Genomic DNA, 13,954 nt, shown 5'->3' on the forward strand with positions numbered 1-13,954 from the left:
CCACGGCGGCGCGTACGGCGCGCCCGCGAAGAGCGCGAGCATGTCGCTGTAGACGTATACGGACAGGCAGCCGACGGTCAGGACGTAGGTGCGGATGTGGAACTTGCGGCTGTCCGTGTCGAGGAGCAGCGGCGGGTGGATGTACGGCTGGGCGACAAAGTGGCGCAGGTGCGATGTCGTGATGTAGTCGCCGCTGCCGTCGCGGTCGCCGCCGCCGCCGGCTGCTTCTTCGTCTTCGTCTTCGTCTTGGCCGGCATCGCTGTCGGGCCTGTCGGCCTCCCATCCGTCAAAGATGGCTTGCAGCTCGTCCTGCGTGCTGAAGAGCCGAATGCCCTGGCCGCGATCGCTCATGCCGGGCTTGAGGATCCACCAGTCCCGCTGCGCCGGGTCTTCCTTTTCTTCGTTCCGCTCGAGGCTCTCGCGCAGGTCAAAGGCCTCGACGAGGGCGTCGTCGAGAAACTCGGCGTAGTCGAGCTCAAAGTGCTCGCTGCGCTTGACGCCCGTGGCCAGCGACGAGGACGGGTGCTTGGCGGACCACGTCTCCACCGTCGCGGACAGGTAGTGCTTCCGGATGAGAGCCTTGCGGATCATGTAGCTGTTGATGAGCACGGTGGACGAGTGGTCGGCGGCGTACTCAAAGTCAAGCGTCTCGTAGGGTGCAATCTGCACGAGTTTGGCCGTCGGCGAGGGGACAATGTTCGCCAGCGACAGGACTTGATCAGCTGACGATGATGGCGTGTGGGGCAGCAACTCCCAGGATCCCTCGGGCAGGAGGGAGTTCATGGCGTCCAGGATCAGGGGCTGGACGTATTCGTCGCCGTAATCGACAACGGCGTAGCACTTGGCCGCCTCTGCCTGTTCCGGCTTCTGGGCCACGGCGGGCCGCAGGGGTAGTTGCTGGCTGCGCGTCTTAGCCTTCTCCTCCAGGGGCGGCGAACTAGTAAACACAAGCGTAAGACTTTGCTCTATTATATGGGTTCTGCCGGTTTCTGCGTAGGATACAGGCAAGCAAGCGTTGCTTGGTGGGGGAGGTTCTTGTCCTCGCTCGATCGCAGTCATGTCCGTCTGTTGCTCGTCGACCCCGAACCTGGCACCAGAGCTGACCCTCCGTATATCTCGCATCTCCAGGTGCCCGCTCCCTGCTCAAGAGAAAGAAAAAAGGGGGGGAGTGTCAAAAAGCAAGGCATATGTACTCACAGAACCAGCTCTTTCTCATGCAGATGCTCCGCGGCGTGCCAGAAGTTTGCCTTCAAGGCCGTGACGCTGTGCCTGTCAGTGGGGATCCTGAGAAAGAGGAAAAAGAGAAAAGAAAAAGAAGGAGAAAAAAACAAGGGGGAAATTGCAGAAGAGAGTGTTCTCACCTTGTGTATCCCTTCTCGACAGCCCAGCCATCGTTGCCGGGCGGCGCATCCTCGACGCTCTTGTAGACGCCGCCAAAAGACGGCGCCCACTTGAAGTGCCTCTGCCTCTGCCTGTGCTTGTGCAGCAGCTCGTCGGCCTTCCTCTCGCCGCCCTGGACCTCGCCGCCCTGGCCCTCGCGTATCCTCTCCTCCTCGACCACCTCGTCGGCGGCATCGCCGTCGAGCTCCTGGAAGCAGCCGGCGTCGTGCCAGTAGTTCTGCAGCACGGCGGTCCACAGCGTCTTGTGGGTCTCGACGCCCTCGACGAGCGGCACGTTGACGCTGTAGAGGTCGACGCTGGCGTCGGCGGGCCAGTCGGCGTACAGCCTCTCAATGACGCGGACGCCGTGGCGCGCGGCGCCGCCGATGATGACGGGGTCGTGGTTGCGCGAGAAGAAGGCGTAGCTCAGGGCGATGGCCTTCCTGCCGCAGATGGCGCCCTCCATGGCGCCGCCGAGGGTGCCGCTCGACAGGGCAAAGACGGCCGTCGTGTTGCGGCCGTAGTTGGGCCCGCTGACGACGAGGTCGACGGGGCCGCGCTCGGCGAAGAAGTGGTGCAGCCCGATCTGGACGCACGAGGCCGGCGTGCCGTCGACGAGCACCCATTCCTTGTCGGCGTCAAAGGTGCCGGGCGTCGCGGGGTCCGACGTCGTGGGCCGCGTGTGGATGGTGCCCTCGGCGTCATCGCCGTACAGGTTCGGCGACGGCGTGTAGTAGACGGGCTTGACGGACTGGCCGATGATGTGGGCCTTGCCGATCCAGGACCGCTGCGTGTGAGGGAGGCAGACCGAGACGGTGTGGCCCGCCTTCTTGAGCTCGGCGACGAGGGACGCGACGTAGGGGGACGAATGGGGCGAGGGGGGGCCGTCGTCGTTGGTCACGAGGATGTGCATCGTGTCTTGTCGTGTGTCTGCCGATGCAGAAACTCTACGTTGAAATGCCCGAGACTGCAAGCAAGAAGGAGATGAGAGGAGGAGAGATGGAGGTGAGGTGAGGTGAGGTGAGGGTAAGACCGAGAGGAGGGGTCGTGAAGAAGATGGTGGCGGTTGAGCGTTGTGGGTCGAGCGAAGTGGGATGCAATAGTGGGGTTCCTCGATGCTCATCGACGCCCAATCCACGCCATTGCGCTATTGCCTCGGAACGGGCCTCTACATGTACATTCTCTTGGTCTCTTCTCTTCCTTGGTCTCTTCTCTTCGTGGGGCTAACATGTGGTGGGTGTTTGCCGTTGGCCTGTTGTTGGTCATCAAATGCTCCGGTATTGTCACAGCTGTTTGTTCCATGACACAATGTTCCATGACACACCACGTAAAACACACGTCACGAATGGCCAAGCAATAGGTCCAAGCAAGTCGTATTGAGGGGGAATCATTCTGTCATGCCTTGCCCTGACCTGACACCGCGAGCCTGCTGCCAACCTACCTGAGGAAGAGAAAAAGAAAAGTTGCTACCTACGGAGTTATGTTCCCCTCCGCCGAAACCCATTCCCATATCTGACATGACTGGCAACAGGGCGTAATTACACTTCGCTCCCTTTTCTCCCTTGATGCTATGCCTCGAGCGGGCCACAGCGGATATCCGTTACCAGTCATCATGTAAAAACAGAAAAACGAAAAAAAAACCAAAGGCCGAAAGAGGGCCTCGCAAACCAAATGCGTCATGTAGAGAAAAGTGTACACAAAAACCTCGGACACCGGCGCTGTCTGCTCTTCCAGCCAACAGAAAGAAAGAGTAGGGATATAGAACAGCCAGTCATGCCCAGTCAGGTGAATCATCATCATGATTCGCCATGTGTCGAGGAAAGAGAAGATTACCGAAGTGAAGCAGAAAAAGGCCAAAGAACCACAGAGACCAAGTCAGAGAACGGGTCAGAGCCCCAGACACATCTAGGACCTGGTGCGTTTGGGTGTGGCTGCGCTGAGCTCATCGCCGGCAGGCCTCTTGGTCGTACGCTCTGTGCTGTCAGGTCGGCTCTTGACACGACGCCAATCTTCAAAGAGCGTGCGGCCCGTCTTGGCTCTGGAGGGTGTCGCATCCTCGCTCTTGGAGAGGAAGCGAGTGGTGCGGCGCGTGCCAGGAGGCGTGGCAGCGGGGCCGAATCGGGGTGCGGCAGGAGTGGCGGGGCAGGAATCCTCGGCAACTGGCGTCTCGGGCGTCTCCTCGACCTTGTCCTCCTCATCCATGTGATGATCCTCAATGTCAGTGAGCGCTTCCTCATCCTCGGGCGTAACGAGAATCTCGGGAGGCTCAGTGCGCTGGAACAGGCGGCGGGGCTTGATGGACGACCGAGTGAGGGGACGGCCGAGATGAGCCTCCAGTGCCGCCTCCTCGTCAAGGCCGTCGTCGTTATCGGCGAACTTGCGGAACACCTTCTTGCCACGGCTAAATCGCACAGTCAGCTACCAGGCTCACAGGGAGGGAAGGAACGGAGGATTACTCACAAGACATAGACCATTCCGTCCTCACGCTGAAGAGCTTCATCCACGTGCTGAGCGCCTTCTCCGGGTACGGTCACCTTGCGCTTGCTTCGGCGAAGGCGCGGCTCGGGCTGTGCCTCCGTGTTGGAGCCGTAGAAGGGGTTCTCGACGCTGTTGTCGACCTCGGGCACGCGGTCGTGCGAGTCGGTGAAGATCTGGATATCGTCTTGGACAGCCTCGGCGGTGAAGCTCTCCAGAGACATGCCCGTGTACTTCTTAGGTGTACGCTTCTTCAGGGGTGTCGTCAGAGCGTCGTCGTCAACAAACAGGTTGCGGGCAACAGCCTCGATACTCGCGGCCTGCGTCTCGGTCGGTGCCTTCCTAGGGGTCTTCACAGGCGTGGGCAGCATGCCGGAGCGACGGTGAAAGGCTGCCGCTCGCGATTCGTCCTGCTCCTCCTTGTCGTGGCCGTGGGTGTGAGCAACGCTCCTTGACGATGACGCACGGTGCACGGCATCGAGAGCAGGAAGGCGCCTCTTCTGAGGCGAAAAGGCGGGCGACATGATGGCTGTCGCGGCGACGGTGGATTTCCTGGTCGTGCGAGGTGTGCGGTGAGATGAAGAGGGAGAGGGCGTTCGGTGGGTTGCGCGCTGCGAAGAGATGCGGGCTGACTTGCGCGGCGAGTAGGGCTCCCAGTGGTCGCTGTAGCCGTGCTTGGGTGTGGGAGGAGTGCGGATGCCTGATGGCTGGGGTGAAGGTGTCGAGGTTGCAAAGGTCGCCATGGTTGCGGGTGTTGACTAGCCTTGGGAGGCAGTCGCGGATGAATGGGCTATTGTTGTTCCTTTGTGGGCGCCGATGTTGGGCCTTCCTTCCTCGTCAAGTGCACTGTGTGTGCAATGTCCAAGTGGGAGTGCGTTCGATGTCGATTTTGGTCTCCCGTCACAGTTGTGGATGGCCTCCGAGTTTTCCAAGGGATGGCGTCGGCGGGGATCCACGAGCCGCTTCGAGTGGAATCGGTGAGCGCGTATGGGGCGTTGAAGGATGCGAAAGGCACACCAGATTATGAATATCGATATTGAAAATCCGAGGTGTCGAGCACGATGAGCACAAAGCGGTGGAAATTGAAACTTGTCGGTGTTGTCGAGCGATGTTGAGGTGACAATGATGTTGGTCTGGGTTGTTGCTGGGTGGTTACGAGGTGGGTTGTGGGAATGGAATGGAATGCAGGATTGGACGAGCGGAACAACATGGCGCCAGGGGACTTTGACATTGATGGGTGCAGACAGACACACAGAACGTAGACAGGTGGCTGGTGGATCCCCCCAGCCTCCCTCATTAACTCATTAACCAGCCCCATTTCTCATTAAAACCGAAGCGGGTCCACCCTGCCACCGCGTCGACGCGTGTCATTTTCGCGTTTGTACTGCAATGCCCCGTGCGCACACTTCTACCTGTGCGACCCCTCACTAGCCATCCCACCTTCAAACCCCTGACAGTCAGTAAAGCGAGGTAAGGTTAGTCAATCGGTACCTGTCGCAACAAAACAAACAGAACGTCACTGCCATCCCTGTGACAAGCTATCTCGACATTCTGGTCATCGGCTTCGAACCCTACCATTTCCCGGCTGGCCGTTGACACCTGAGCGAAACTACCCTGAGTCCGAGCACACCATGTCAGACCCCCTTGACGATTCGACAACCGACATCTGGGCGTCTCCAGACCAGAACGAGCCCGCCGAGCGACCCAAGACCCCCAGGACGCCCAAGACACCCAAAACGCCAGTGCCCCGGACACCTGCCAACCAGGACACCGACGAATACGACCGAGACGCCGTTTTGCGCAAAGAGTTGGAGGGCGTGCGCAACATCAACGCCTCGATCGAAGGCATCATAAGCACGCTCGAGAAGGCCAAGAGCAACATGGGCGTATGTGGCGCCGACCGTCGAGTCAGAAAGACCCTTGAGCTGACCTTCTTCTCTTCTTCCCTCTCCAGACCGTCTCCCATACCGTCGGCAATGCTTCAACCCTCCTCAACACCTGGACTCGTATCCTGTCACAGACCGAGCACAACCAGCGCCTCATCCTCAACCCCGAGTGGCGCGGCGCCACACAGGACATGCAGGAGATGGAGGCCGAGGCGCTCCAGAAGCAGCAGGCGGCCGAGCGCAAGGCGGCCGAAGACGAGCGCAGGCGAGAAGCCGCCCGTCGCAAGCGCGAGGAGGAAGAGGCCGAACGCACGAGGCCGACGATCGGCCGGACGCCCAGCGTGCGAGGTCGCGCTACAGCACGGGTCAGGTCTCGCGGCACGCGTGGCACCTTGCACACCCGCGGCTCCAGCATCTCAGGAACCACAGGGAGCAGGATCGGCAGGGGCGCCTCGAGCACAAGTACGCGGGCCGGATCCCGCGGACGGGGCACGACGTAGCGTTGTGACAGGAGAGGAAGGCAGTGGGAGGGGAGCTGCTGGGCTTTGCGCATTTTTGTGTGATTTTGTACGGGATACCCCAAAAGAATCTGTTTCTTCCTGCAGTTCTACTTCTTCTTGAAGAAGTCGCTCATCTTCTTCATGCCCGTTGTGTTGACTTTTTGGAGGTTTTTGACCCCCCGGCTCTGGTTGGCCTTCCTCTTCTTCTCGTCTTCCAGCTTCCGCCTCTTCTCAGCACGCACTTCTTCCTCCTCCTCATCCAGGTGTCGCTTGCGGGAGTAGTTTGACGTCGACATGGATGAAGCGGCCTCGATGCGTAGTTGTGTGAGCTCTTCGAGGTAGGCATTCAGGGGCGCAAAATTCACCCCGGAGACCGCGGGGTCCAGCAGATACGTCTGCAGACGACTTGTGATGGCCGGCGTGGCGTAGCTGGCGCAGATGAAATCCAGTGCAACCCTGAGCTTCTGCAACGCGACCACATCCTCGGGGGCTTTCGCCGTGCTCAACACAGCGTCCTCCGTCGCTTCTTCGTTGACCGAAGTGGCCGCAGTGGAGGCCTCTGACGCGAAGGATGCCGACGTCTCGAGAGTCGTCGCAGAGGCTTGAGACTCTGCAGACTCGGTGCGCGGTGTAGAATCGCCCGGCGTCGAGACGTCATCGGCTGCTGGCTTCGTCTCGACCTTGGCGGCATTGCTCTTTTGCAGTGAGAGAGGGGCCTCGAGCGGCTTCTTGACAAACCTCTCCTCCATGCTGGGAGGAAGCGCTGCGCCCATGGCCTTTGCCTTGCCGATCATGACATCCACAAACTTCTTGTCGCTCACGCGGAACATCTTCTCGTCTCCGGCATCTACCGAGTCGCAAATAACGGCCATCCTGGCCTCAAAGTGTGATCTTGTCTTGGGACACCTGAGAACTTCACACAGGTGCGAGGATGAATCGGAGATGGCGTCGAAATGGTCATCGCTGGTCAGAAACAAGCGCTTCGCATCATCCTTGGTTGTCGCAGGGCCGAAAAGAGCTGGGAGCATGAGAAACAAGGGATCAAAAGCTGTCGCGATGAAAAGGTCGGCGCCATTGGTGATTTGGGCTTGCAGCTGAGAGCCGCCAGCGTCTGGGGTTCCGTCTTCGAGATTGCCAGGTTTTGTCTCGATCAGCCAGCTCCGCGGAGTGGTTTTGGGAGCCGCAATCTTTGTGAATTCATAGATGCCCGTCTCGGGGCAGACGAGATATCGACTAGGTTTTGCGTGTCGTGGATGCAGGAGGGAGACGATTCGCGCTGCCTTGGTGGCCTTTGTCGGAAGTATGAACACCTTGGGCGGGTTTGCCGCTTCTTCGGGTAGAGAATACAGAGTTTTTGGCGCTGAGGTCTCGCTGGTGTCGGGCTTTGCGCTTGGAACCGCCTTCGTTGCTCTCGTCCTCGCCATTGTTGCGATCTGTTTGTGAGGTTGTGCTTTTGCGAGTCTGCTGAGCGCCGGAGGGAAGTTGAAGAGTATTGAGCAAGATCAATAGAGGATCGCAAGTCAAGAACAGGAGGGAACGATTGAAGAGCTGAAGGCAACGTCAAGAAAAATATGCACAACGACAGCCGCTGGGTTGAACTCGGACAAGGCGTTGCAGGTATACGCTGTGCTTCACTCGGCGCGTTATTGGCCATGAGACGCGTTAATGGATGCCAAGTGGGACGCGTCCCCCAAGTCCGAAGACGCGCAGAACAGGGACCCCATTATAGCCCGCTACTTTAGTGCACAGGCACCAGTAGACACTCTCACACACCATCATGATGACCACGACTCCAAAGCGGCGAGGGACCCCCGACTTGCTTCATCTCCCTTCCCAGAGCCCAGACCAACGCATCCTTATCGTCACCCTTGACGAGCAATCGGGGCTTTTCTGACGTGTGATAACGATTTCGATCCTGGCATTGCTTCAATTTATCTATTCCTTCAAGAAGTTTGGTACATCATCAAGTTATCCAGCCTCTCCACTTCAATTCGTTGCATCTCTCCCCCTTCCATCCCAGCACGAGGTTCATCCATCTCGAAACCGTTTGGCGCAGGTTCGTCGGCGGAGACCTGCCTCCGTTGGCTCTGCCATCCCGGTCGACACTGGGACTGAGATGCCTGTCGTACTATAGCCTGCCAAACTTTGTTATTAGAGGAAACGAAGAACGCGGACAGGGCCCTTTCCTTAGCAACAGCAATATCAGCAGCAGCAGCAGCAACAGCAACAATACCAATCCCCGATTGAAAACGTTGCGCTCAGCGCGATGCCGCCCCGTTCGTCGCAACAGTCTGTAGTGAGGTTTCGTCGGACGGCTCAACTGACATGGCTGCAGCTCCCCCCGTCGACGAGCCTCAATGGCCTCCGCGATCCCCGCACGAAGCCCTCCTCAGCACCCCCGGCGGCCGCGAACGATACCGGCGCATGAACAACCGAACATCACCTTCCCCGTCTCCCTTGAAGAAGTCAAGGACTGTCGGCTTGGGTGCGTCAAGATCTGACGGCGCGACGGCGGGCGGTGACGACGCCACGGGCGACGAGGAAGATGACGAGGAAACATTGGAACTCAAGCTCCAGGAAATCCAAGCTCGGTTGAAGTTGAAGAAGCTCCAGAGCGCAAGGGCCAGGAAGACGGAGGCGGGACCAGCATCACGGCTCGAGGACTCGCCCTCAATACCCAAAAGAACCGGCGCCGAACACCGATCCGCATCTCAACGCCCCATCGAAGTCCCCGCGTCACCAGTGCGCAAGGCACGGCCAGACCCGCCGCAAACGTCGCCCCGTGTGTTGCTGGGAATCGAGGGCACGACGAGAGCAATATCTCTCAAGAGAGCGCCGAGCGTCCGGATGAATCCAGACTACGGAAACAACCAGCCGCCCCATCAGCCCCAGCAACAGTCTTTCGGGGGGTATCTCAAGAGGTCGCAAACACCGAGCTCAAACGGCGCTTCGGCGCAGCGTGCCCCTGAGGCCATTCGACCCATGAGCTTCAACGAGCGTCTGTCAGCAGCGCGAACGGAGGAATCTGGCCGAAACGACAAGCTGGCGCGTATCCGGCAGGTACGGACCACAGCGTTCGGTATCGGCCAGGCGGAGATTGAGGACCTGAAGAGCAAGGCCGTGGATCTGCCACCTCCACCACCAGATGAGGCGCCCCAGTTCAGCCGCGAAGAGATCATGGGTGATGCAGCCCCGGGTGCATCTAAGCGCAAGGAGAAAAGGAAAGCTCCCGAAGACGTGCCCGAGACGGAAGCCACCTCGTTCGAGCCCTACTCCAGCTACCACCTCAAGAGACGCATCGTCCCACATAGCATGCTGACGCGTCACCTCTCGGGCAAGAAGATCATGACGATCAAGGAGCTCTGTCAGCAGGTCAAGGCGCCGGAGTATGAGCTCCCCGACATCGAACAGGACATTGTCCTCTTCGCCATTGTCGCCAAACGTTCCGAACCCCGCGCGCACCCGCCCCGCCCCGACAGAAACGGCGTGCAGCAGGCCGACCGCGGCAAGTACATGGTCATCACCGTCGTCGACCTGGAGCTCGAGCTCGAGCTGTTCCTCTTCAACTCGGGCTTCACCCGCTTCTGGAAGATCGGCAAGGGCACCGTCATGGCCATCCTCAACCCGACCATCATGCCGCCGCCGCAGGGCCGCGCCGGCGCCGGCCGCTTCAGCGTAGTCATCAACTCGGACGAAGACACCATCATCGAGGTCGGCATCGCGCGCGATCTGGGCTCGTGCAAGTCGATCAAAAAAGACGGCAATCCCTGCGGCAGCTGGGTCAACATCAAGCGCACGCAGTTCTGCGAGTTTCACACCAACGAGGCCATCAGCCGGGCGCGCCACAACCGCATGGAGGTCAACAAGGCCGAGTTTGGCGCCAACGACCGCAGCGGCTACCGGCTGCGCTCGCAAGACGTGGTATGGAAGGACGGGCGCGACAAGTCGGACAAGGCCGCCAAGGCGGGCTCGTATGACCGGTCGACGCACAGCCACTGGTTCGCCAGCAAGAGCATGACGCCTGCGGAGCTCATTGATGGCGCCAATCGGTTCGCCGACAAGCAGGAGCGCAAGGAGGGGCTGAAGCGGCGGCTCGTCGCGCAGGAGAAGGAGAGGGACATTGTCGACCGGCTGACCAAGATTGGCAGCGGCGCGGGCAGAGACTACATGGTGCAGACGGGCCGGCAGCGTGACGAGGCAAGGGCCAGGGCCATCCCAGCTTCCGGGTCGTCGGCGTCGCTCACGTCCACGGCCAGCGACGCACCCGTCAAGCTAGATGTCAAGTCTCTGGGTCTACTAGCGCCCAAGGGTCGCGATGCGGTCCACCTCGGTCCCGTGAAGCGGAAGCGGCCGGACAGCTCGCAATCTATATCTACAGCAGGAGGTTCCACGGCGACAATCAGTACCGCCCGAGGAGCGGCGTTCGGCTGGGGCGGGAACCTCAAGGATAAGCTGGGCCGCATGAAGGAGGGGGAGAAATTCCAGCCCGAGAGTGACCGGCAACCGGTACGGAAGAAGACGCGGTTTGTGACAGAAAAGGGCATTCGCGAGGCGGGACGTGAGAGTCTCGGAGATGCGCTGCCGGTGGATGCCGGGAGGAGAATGGTCACGCTCGACGATGACGACGATGACGAGTTGGTCATACTCCAGTAGTCCGTCATAGAGCTGTTTACGAATGAGCACGACGTTATGAACCCTACAGTCTGCTGGACTCGCGCTACGTATGTGATGCATGCTGGCCAGTTTTTGCTCCAAAATGCAACTCCTGCTAACCAGAGAGGATCGCTAAACCAAGTTGGCCATAGTATGTCGTATTGATGGTTTGGTGTTGAATCAACAAAATTCCGCTGGATGCGACAGGAATGTGATATTCGCTTCCCATGTACTGGCTCCTCATCGCGCAGCGGTGACGTTCGCCTCCGAGATGCCAGGACTTGATTACAGTCTTGGTTTCGTTCCGCTCCTGCGCCTCGGAGAACGGCGCCCATAAAGTCAATCCAGGGACTAGAAACCATGAATGGCTGGAGAGGATATCAGTCCGAAACCCACACTGTCTAATTATCTTATTTGTGTGTGTGCTTGTGTGTGTGAGAGAGAGAGAGTGGAACGGAGCGCTTGATCAGGCGATAAGCTTGGTAAGACACACGCTGCCCTAGAGCCTCAGATCATGATCACGAAATTGAAAGCTTTGCTCGGTTAACAGCCCAGGACAGTATTCCGGCTTATGCAACAGAACGCCAAGTCACAGGCCTGCCGCCATTTCCATGTTGGTGCCAGTCTGGTGAACACCTGGGGCCGCCATGAACGCGAGGCTTCGGCGATTTGGTAAACAACACAGCAAAGGTTGATGGATGGTTTGGGTAATAGATTGGGGTGCAGGGGATGCATTGCCGGACCGACATGGAAATTTGTTGGGTAAAAGCAATCGCTGTGCTTGTTCCGCAGCTGGCCAAAACGCGAATCAACAGTTGACAAATGAGGCGCCGACGGTGGCCGGGCCACTTGATCCAAGCCGCCAGGGAAGAAAAACTCACGATATGCGGCCGTCGGCAGGCTCAGCGCTAGTGTCAGGATGAGCCGGCGGGCCGCAGAGGCGGGACAGCCATGCCCGCGCCATGTGAGTCGGCCGATGAGCCTCACGATGGTTCACCCTGTCTGGCACATGTCGAGGGCAGGGTGGATTTGGGGTAAAGTGACGTACATCGTCGGGGTCAAGGGTCAGGGTCAAGGCACTACGCCAAGCCTGACAGCGAAGGACCTCACGATAGGTGGTCCTCTCCTCGCAGTCGCAGATGTGCATGCATGTGTGTGGTCTGAGGTATGGGACCCCTGAACCCTTTCATTTTCTCCATGCAGTTGTTGGCAAGCACAAGAACCCCGCCCCCGCGTCGGGCCTGGCTGTGGACAAAGAGGCTGAGGTTCGGGTCGGACAAGCGAACAGGCTGGGTGGTTTTGCGGGCGATTCTGGAGGTGGGGGTGCTGCATCTCCCAGTGGTGAGCGGCCATGTACATAATAAAGGCAATCGTACGTGAGACTGTGCTGGATGCGGTGCAACGGGCGCAGACGGCACTGATGCACGATGGTGGTGGTGGGGGGAGGCCCGTGAACTTTGCTCTGTGGCTGAGGGATGAGCGGCCGTGGATGAGGACTTGGTGTTGAGATTGGCGAAGACCAGCAGGCTGGTGGCTCTCTTGATTGTGGCCAGTGGCTCTCTTGGGTGTGGCCAGTGGCTCTCGTGGATGTGGCCAGGATTGGATATGGCATCCGGCTGATTGGGACGACTCGTAGCCAAACCAGCCCTTGGTTGCCCTGGGTGCCTGGAGGGCCCCCGTCCCCGCGCAATCCCCGCGTTTCCACCACTCAACAGTGGTGAACCTCACGTGCGTGAATGTGGGTGCGGGCTGTGGGCGGTAGAAATATCTCTGCGTATCCGTATCTGTATCTCCGCGTGTGGTGTGTTGTGTGTTGTGTGGTGCTTGTTTCGCCCTCGGGAAGAATGTCGGCGAACGAGGCTGGAGTACCATCTTGGGCATCTCTTGGCCATGTCATGTCCCGCCGGTCGTGCCATCCCCGAGGACGCGAGGACGAGGCATGGGCCAGGGCGAGAGATATCGGAGTGAGCCGGGTGGTCCCTGCCTGTGTTGTCCTGCGCCATTTCCTTGACCCTCGCTCCTTCCCGCATCCGTGTTCCTCAACTCCGTTGTCGCATTGCAAGCGACAGGCGGCAAGCGGCAGGCGGCAGGCGACAGAGCGGTGGACAGCGAGCGGGCGAGCAGGCAGGGCAAGAAGCAGCACGGAGCCAGGATGGCGTCATGAGGGTATTGGCGCTACGAATTGATACCAGTCGGGCAACAACGAACAACCTACCTATTCAAGATGCAGCATGCTGTACTTACAGACGCATGCACACACAAGACACACACGACTCGACACGCCAGCCATGTACAAGTAGCCTGCCCGCGATGCGCTTGAGGAAGGAGCCCTCGTGGATGATACTGTACATGTACTATTGTACTTGTGTAATGGGGCGCCCCAAAGCCAAGGCACAGCCAAGGCAAAGGACGAGAGCGAATGCAAGACAGGGCAGCTGCGAGCATGGGCAGATATCCCAGCCTCTGACTCGACAGGGGTGGCCATTACGTTACAACTTCTGGAGGTGCCGCCAACCCAGGCGAAATGCGGCAGGGTCGTCCTTTCCTCTCACGTAATGGCAGCCCTCGGGCGCGGCTTGTTGCAGTGACCATTATGTATTTCTGTCTCGTACGCTCCTCGCCACAGGCCTGGAAACAAGGTCTCCAGATGCGACAAGATAAGCTTGCGTCGCTAGGCGCGTTCTTTATCTTTTGGCTCGTATGGCTCGTTTGGGAAACCCAGCTCTGAAGCGCCGTGAGGCCTGCGAAACCACGGCCGATTATTAGCAATGCCTCCGACGAATCCACCGTCACGGGCCCCCTAGCCCCCCTCCGCCGCCTGTCGACCGCCTGCCCCTCTCCCCTCCCAAAGGAGAGCAGGCAGAGCGAGCGTCAAAGAGGCTGACTTTTCGGCAGCCAGCGACAGGAGAGCCGGCGTGCACTGCGCTAGAGGCACTTCTGTACCTCCACATGTCAGGGACTAGCCCAGCAAGCTCCCTGCACCAGCACCACCCCGCTCCGGTAATGCTTCGGGATGACTGGCTCGCTGGCTCTGTGGTTCACTGGCTCGTTTGGCTCACT

At 59.4% G+C, this 13,954-nt stretch overlaps 5 protein-coding genes across 5 annotated transcripts in view; 2 read left to right on the top strand and 3 right to left on the bottom strand.

Moving 5' to 3' along the window:
- Positions 1–2,293, bottom strand: part of VDAG_10040 (TTL domain-containing protein) — a gene marked incomplete at both ends in the record, with an annotated part of 2,774 nt that extends 481 nt beyond the window's left edge. Inside the window, 3 exons of the mRNA XM_009651304.1 lie at positions 17–937; positions 1,198–1,263; positions 1,362–2,293. Coding sequence (XP_009649599.1) covers positions 17–937; positions 1,198–1,263; positions 1,362–2,293 — 1,919 coding nt within the window. The remainder of the gene's footprint in view (positions 1–16; positions 938–1,197; positions 1,264–1,361) is intronic.
- Positions 2,294–3,285: 992 nt separating this feature from the next.
- On the bottom strand, positions 3,286–4,901 carry VDAG_10041 (uncharacterized protein; the record flags this gene model as incomplete). Its single annotated transcript, XM_009651305.1, has 2 exons — positions 3,841–4,901; positions 3,286–3,781 (listed from the first exon to the last, which is right to left on the bottom strand). The coding sequence occupies exons 1-2, from the start codon at positions 4,596–4,598 to the stop codon at positions 3,286–3,288; spliced, it is 1,254 nt and encodes a 417-aa protein (XP_009649600.1). The 5' UTR covers positions 4,599–4,901.
- Positions 4,902–5,486: 585 nt separating this feature from the next.
- On the top strand, positions 5,487–6,341 carry VDAG_10042 (uncharacterized protein; the record flags this gene model as incomplete). Its single annotated transcript, XM_009651306.1, has 2 exons — positions 5,487–5,741; positions 5,810–6,341. 2 exons carry the CDS (start codon positions 5,487–5,489, stop codon positions 6,239–6,241), a joined length of 687 nt encoding a protein of 228 aa, XP_009649601.1. The 3' UTR covers positions 6,242–6,341.
- A 7-nt stretch (positions 6,342–6,348) lies between these two features.
- On the bottom strand, positions 6,349–7,665 carry VDAG_10043 (uncharacterized protein; the record flags this gene model as incomplete). Its single annotated transcript, XM_009651307.1, has 1 exon — positions 6,349–7,665. One exon carries the CDS (start codon positions 7,663–7,665, stop codon positions 6,349–6,351), a length of 1,317 nt encoding a protein of 438 aa, XP_009649602.1.
- A 901-nt stretch (positions 7,666–8,566) lies between these two features.
- Positions 8,567–10,894, top strand: VDAG_10044 (DNA replication licensing factor mcm10; the record flags this gene model as incomplete). The annotated part of the gene is made up of 1 exon (XM_009651308.1): positions 8,567–10,894. The coding sequence occupies one exon, from the start codon at positions 8,567–8,569 to the stop codon at positions 10,892–10,894; it is 2,328 nt and encodes a 775-aa protein (XP_009649603.1).
- Positions 10,895–13,954: the final 3,060 nt, after the last annotated feature.

This window comes from Verticillium dahliae, genomic scaffold (assembly GCF_000150675.1).
Source record: "Verticillium dahliae VdLs.17 supercont1.31 genomic scaffold, whole genome shotgun sequence".
Classification (NCBI taxonomy): Eukaryota; Fungi; Ascomycota; class Sordariomycetes; order Glomerellales; family Plectosphaerellaceae; genus Verticillium; species Verticillium dahliae.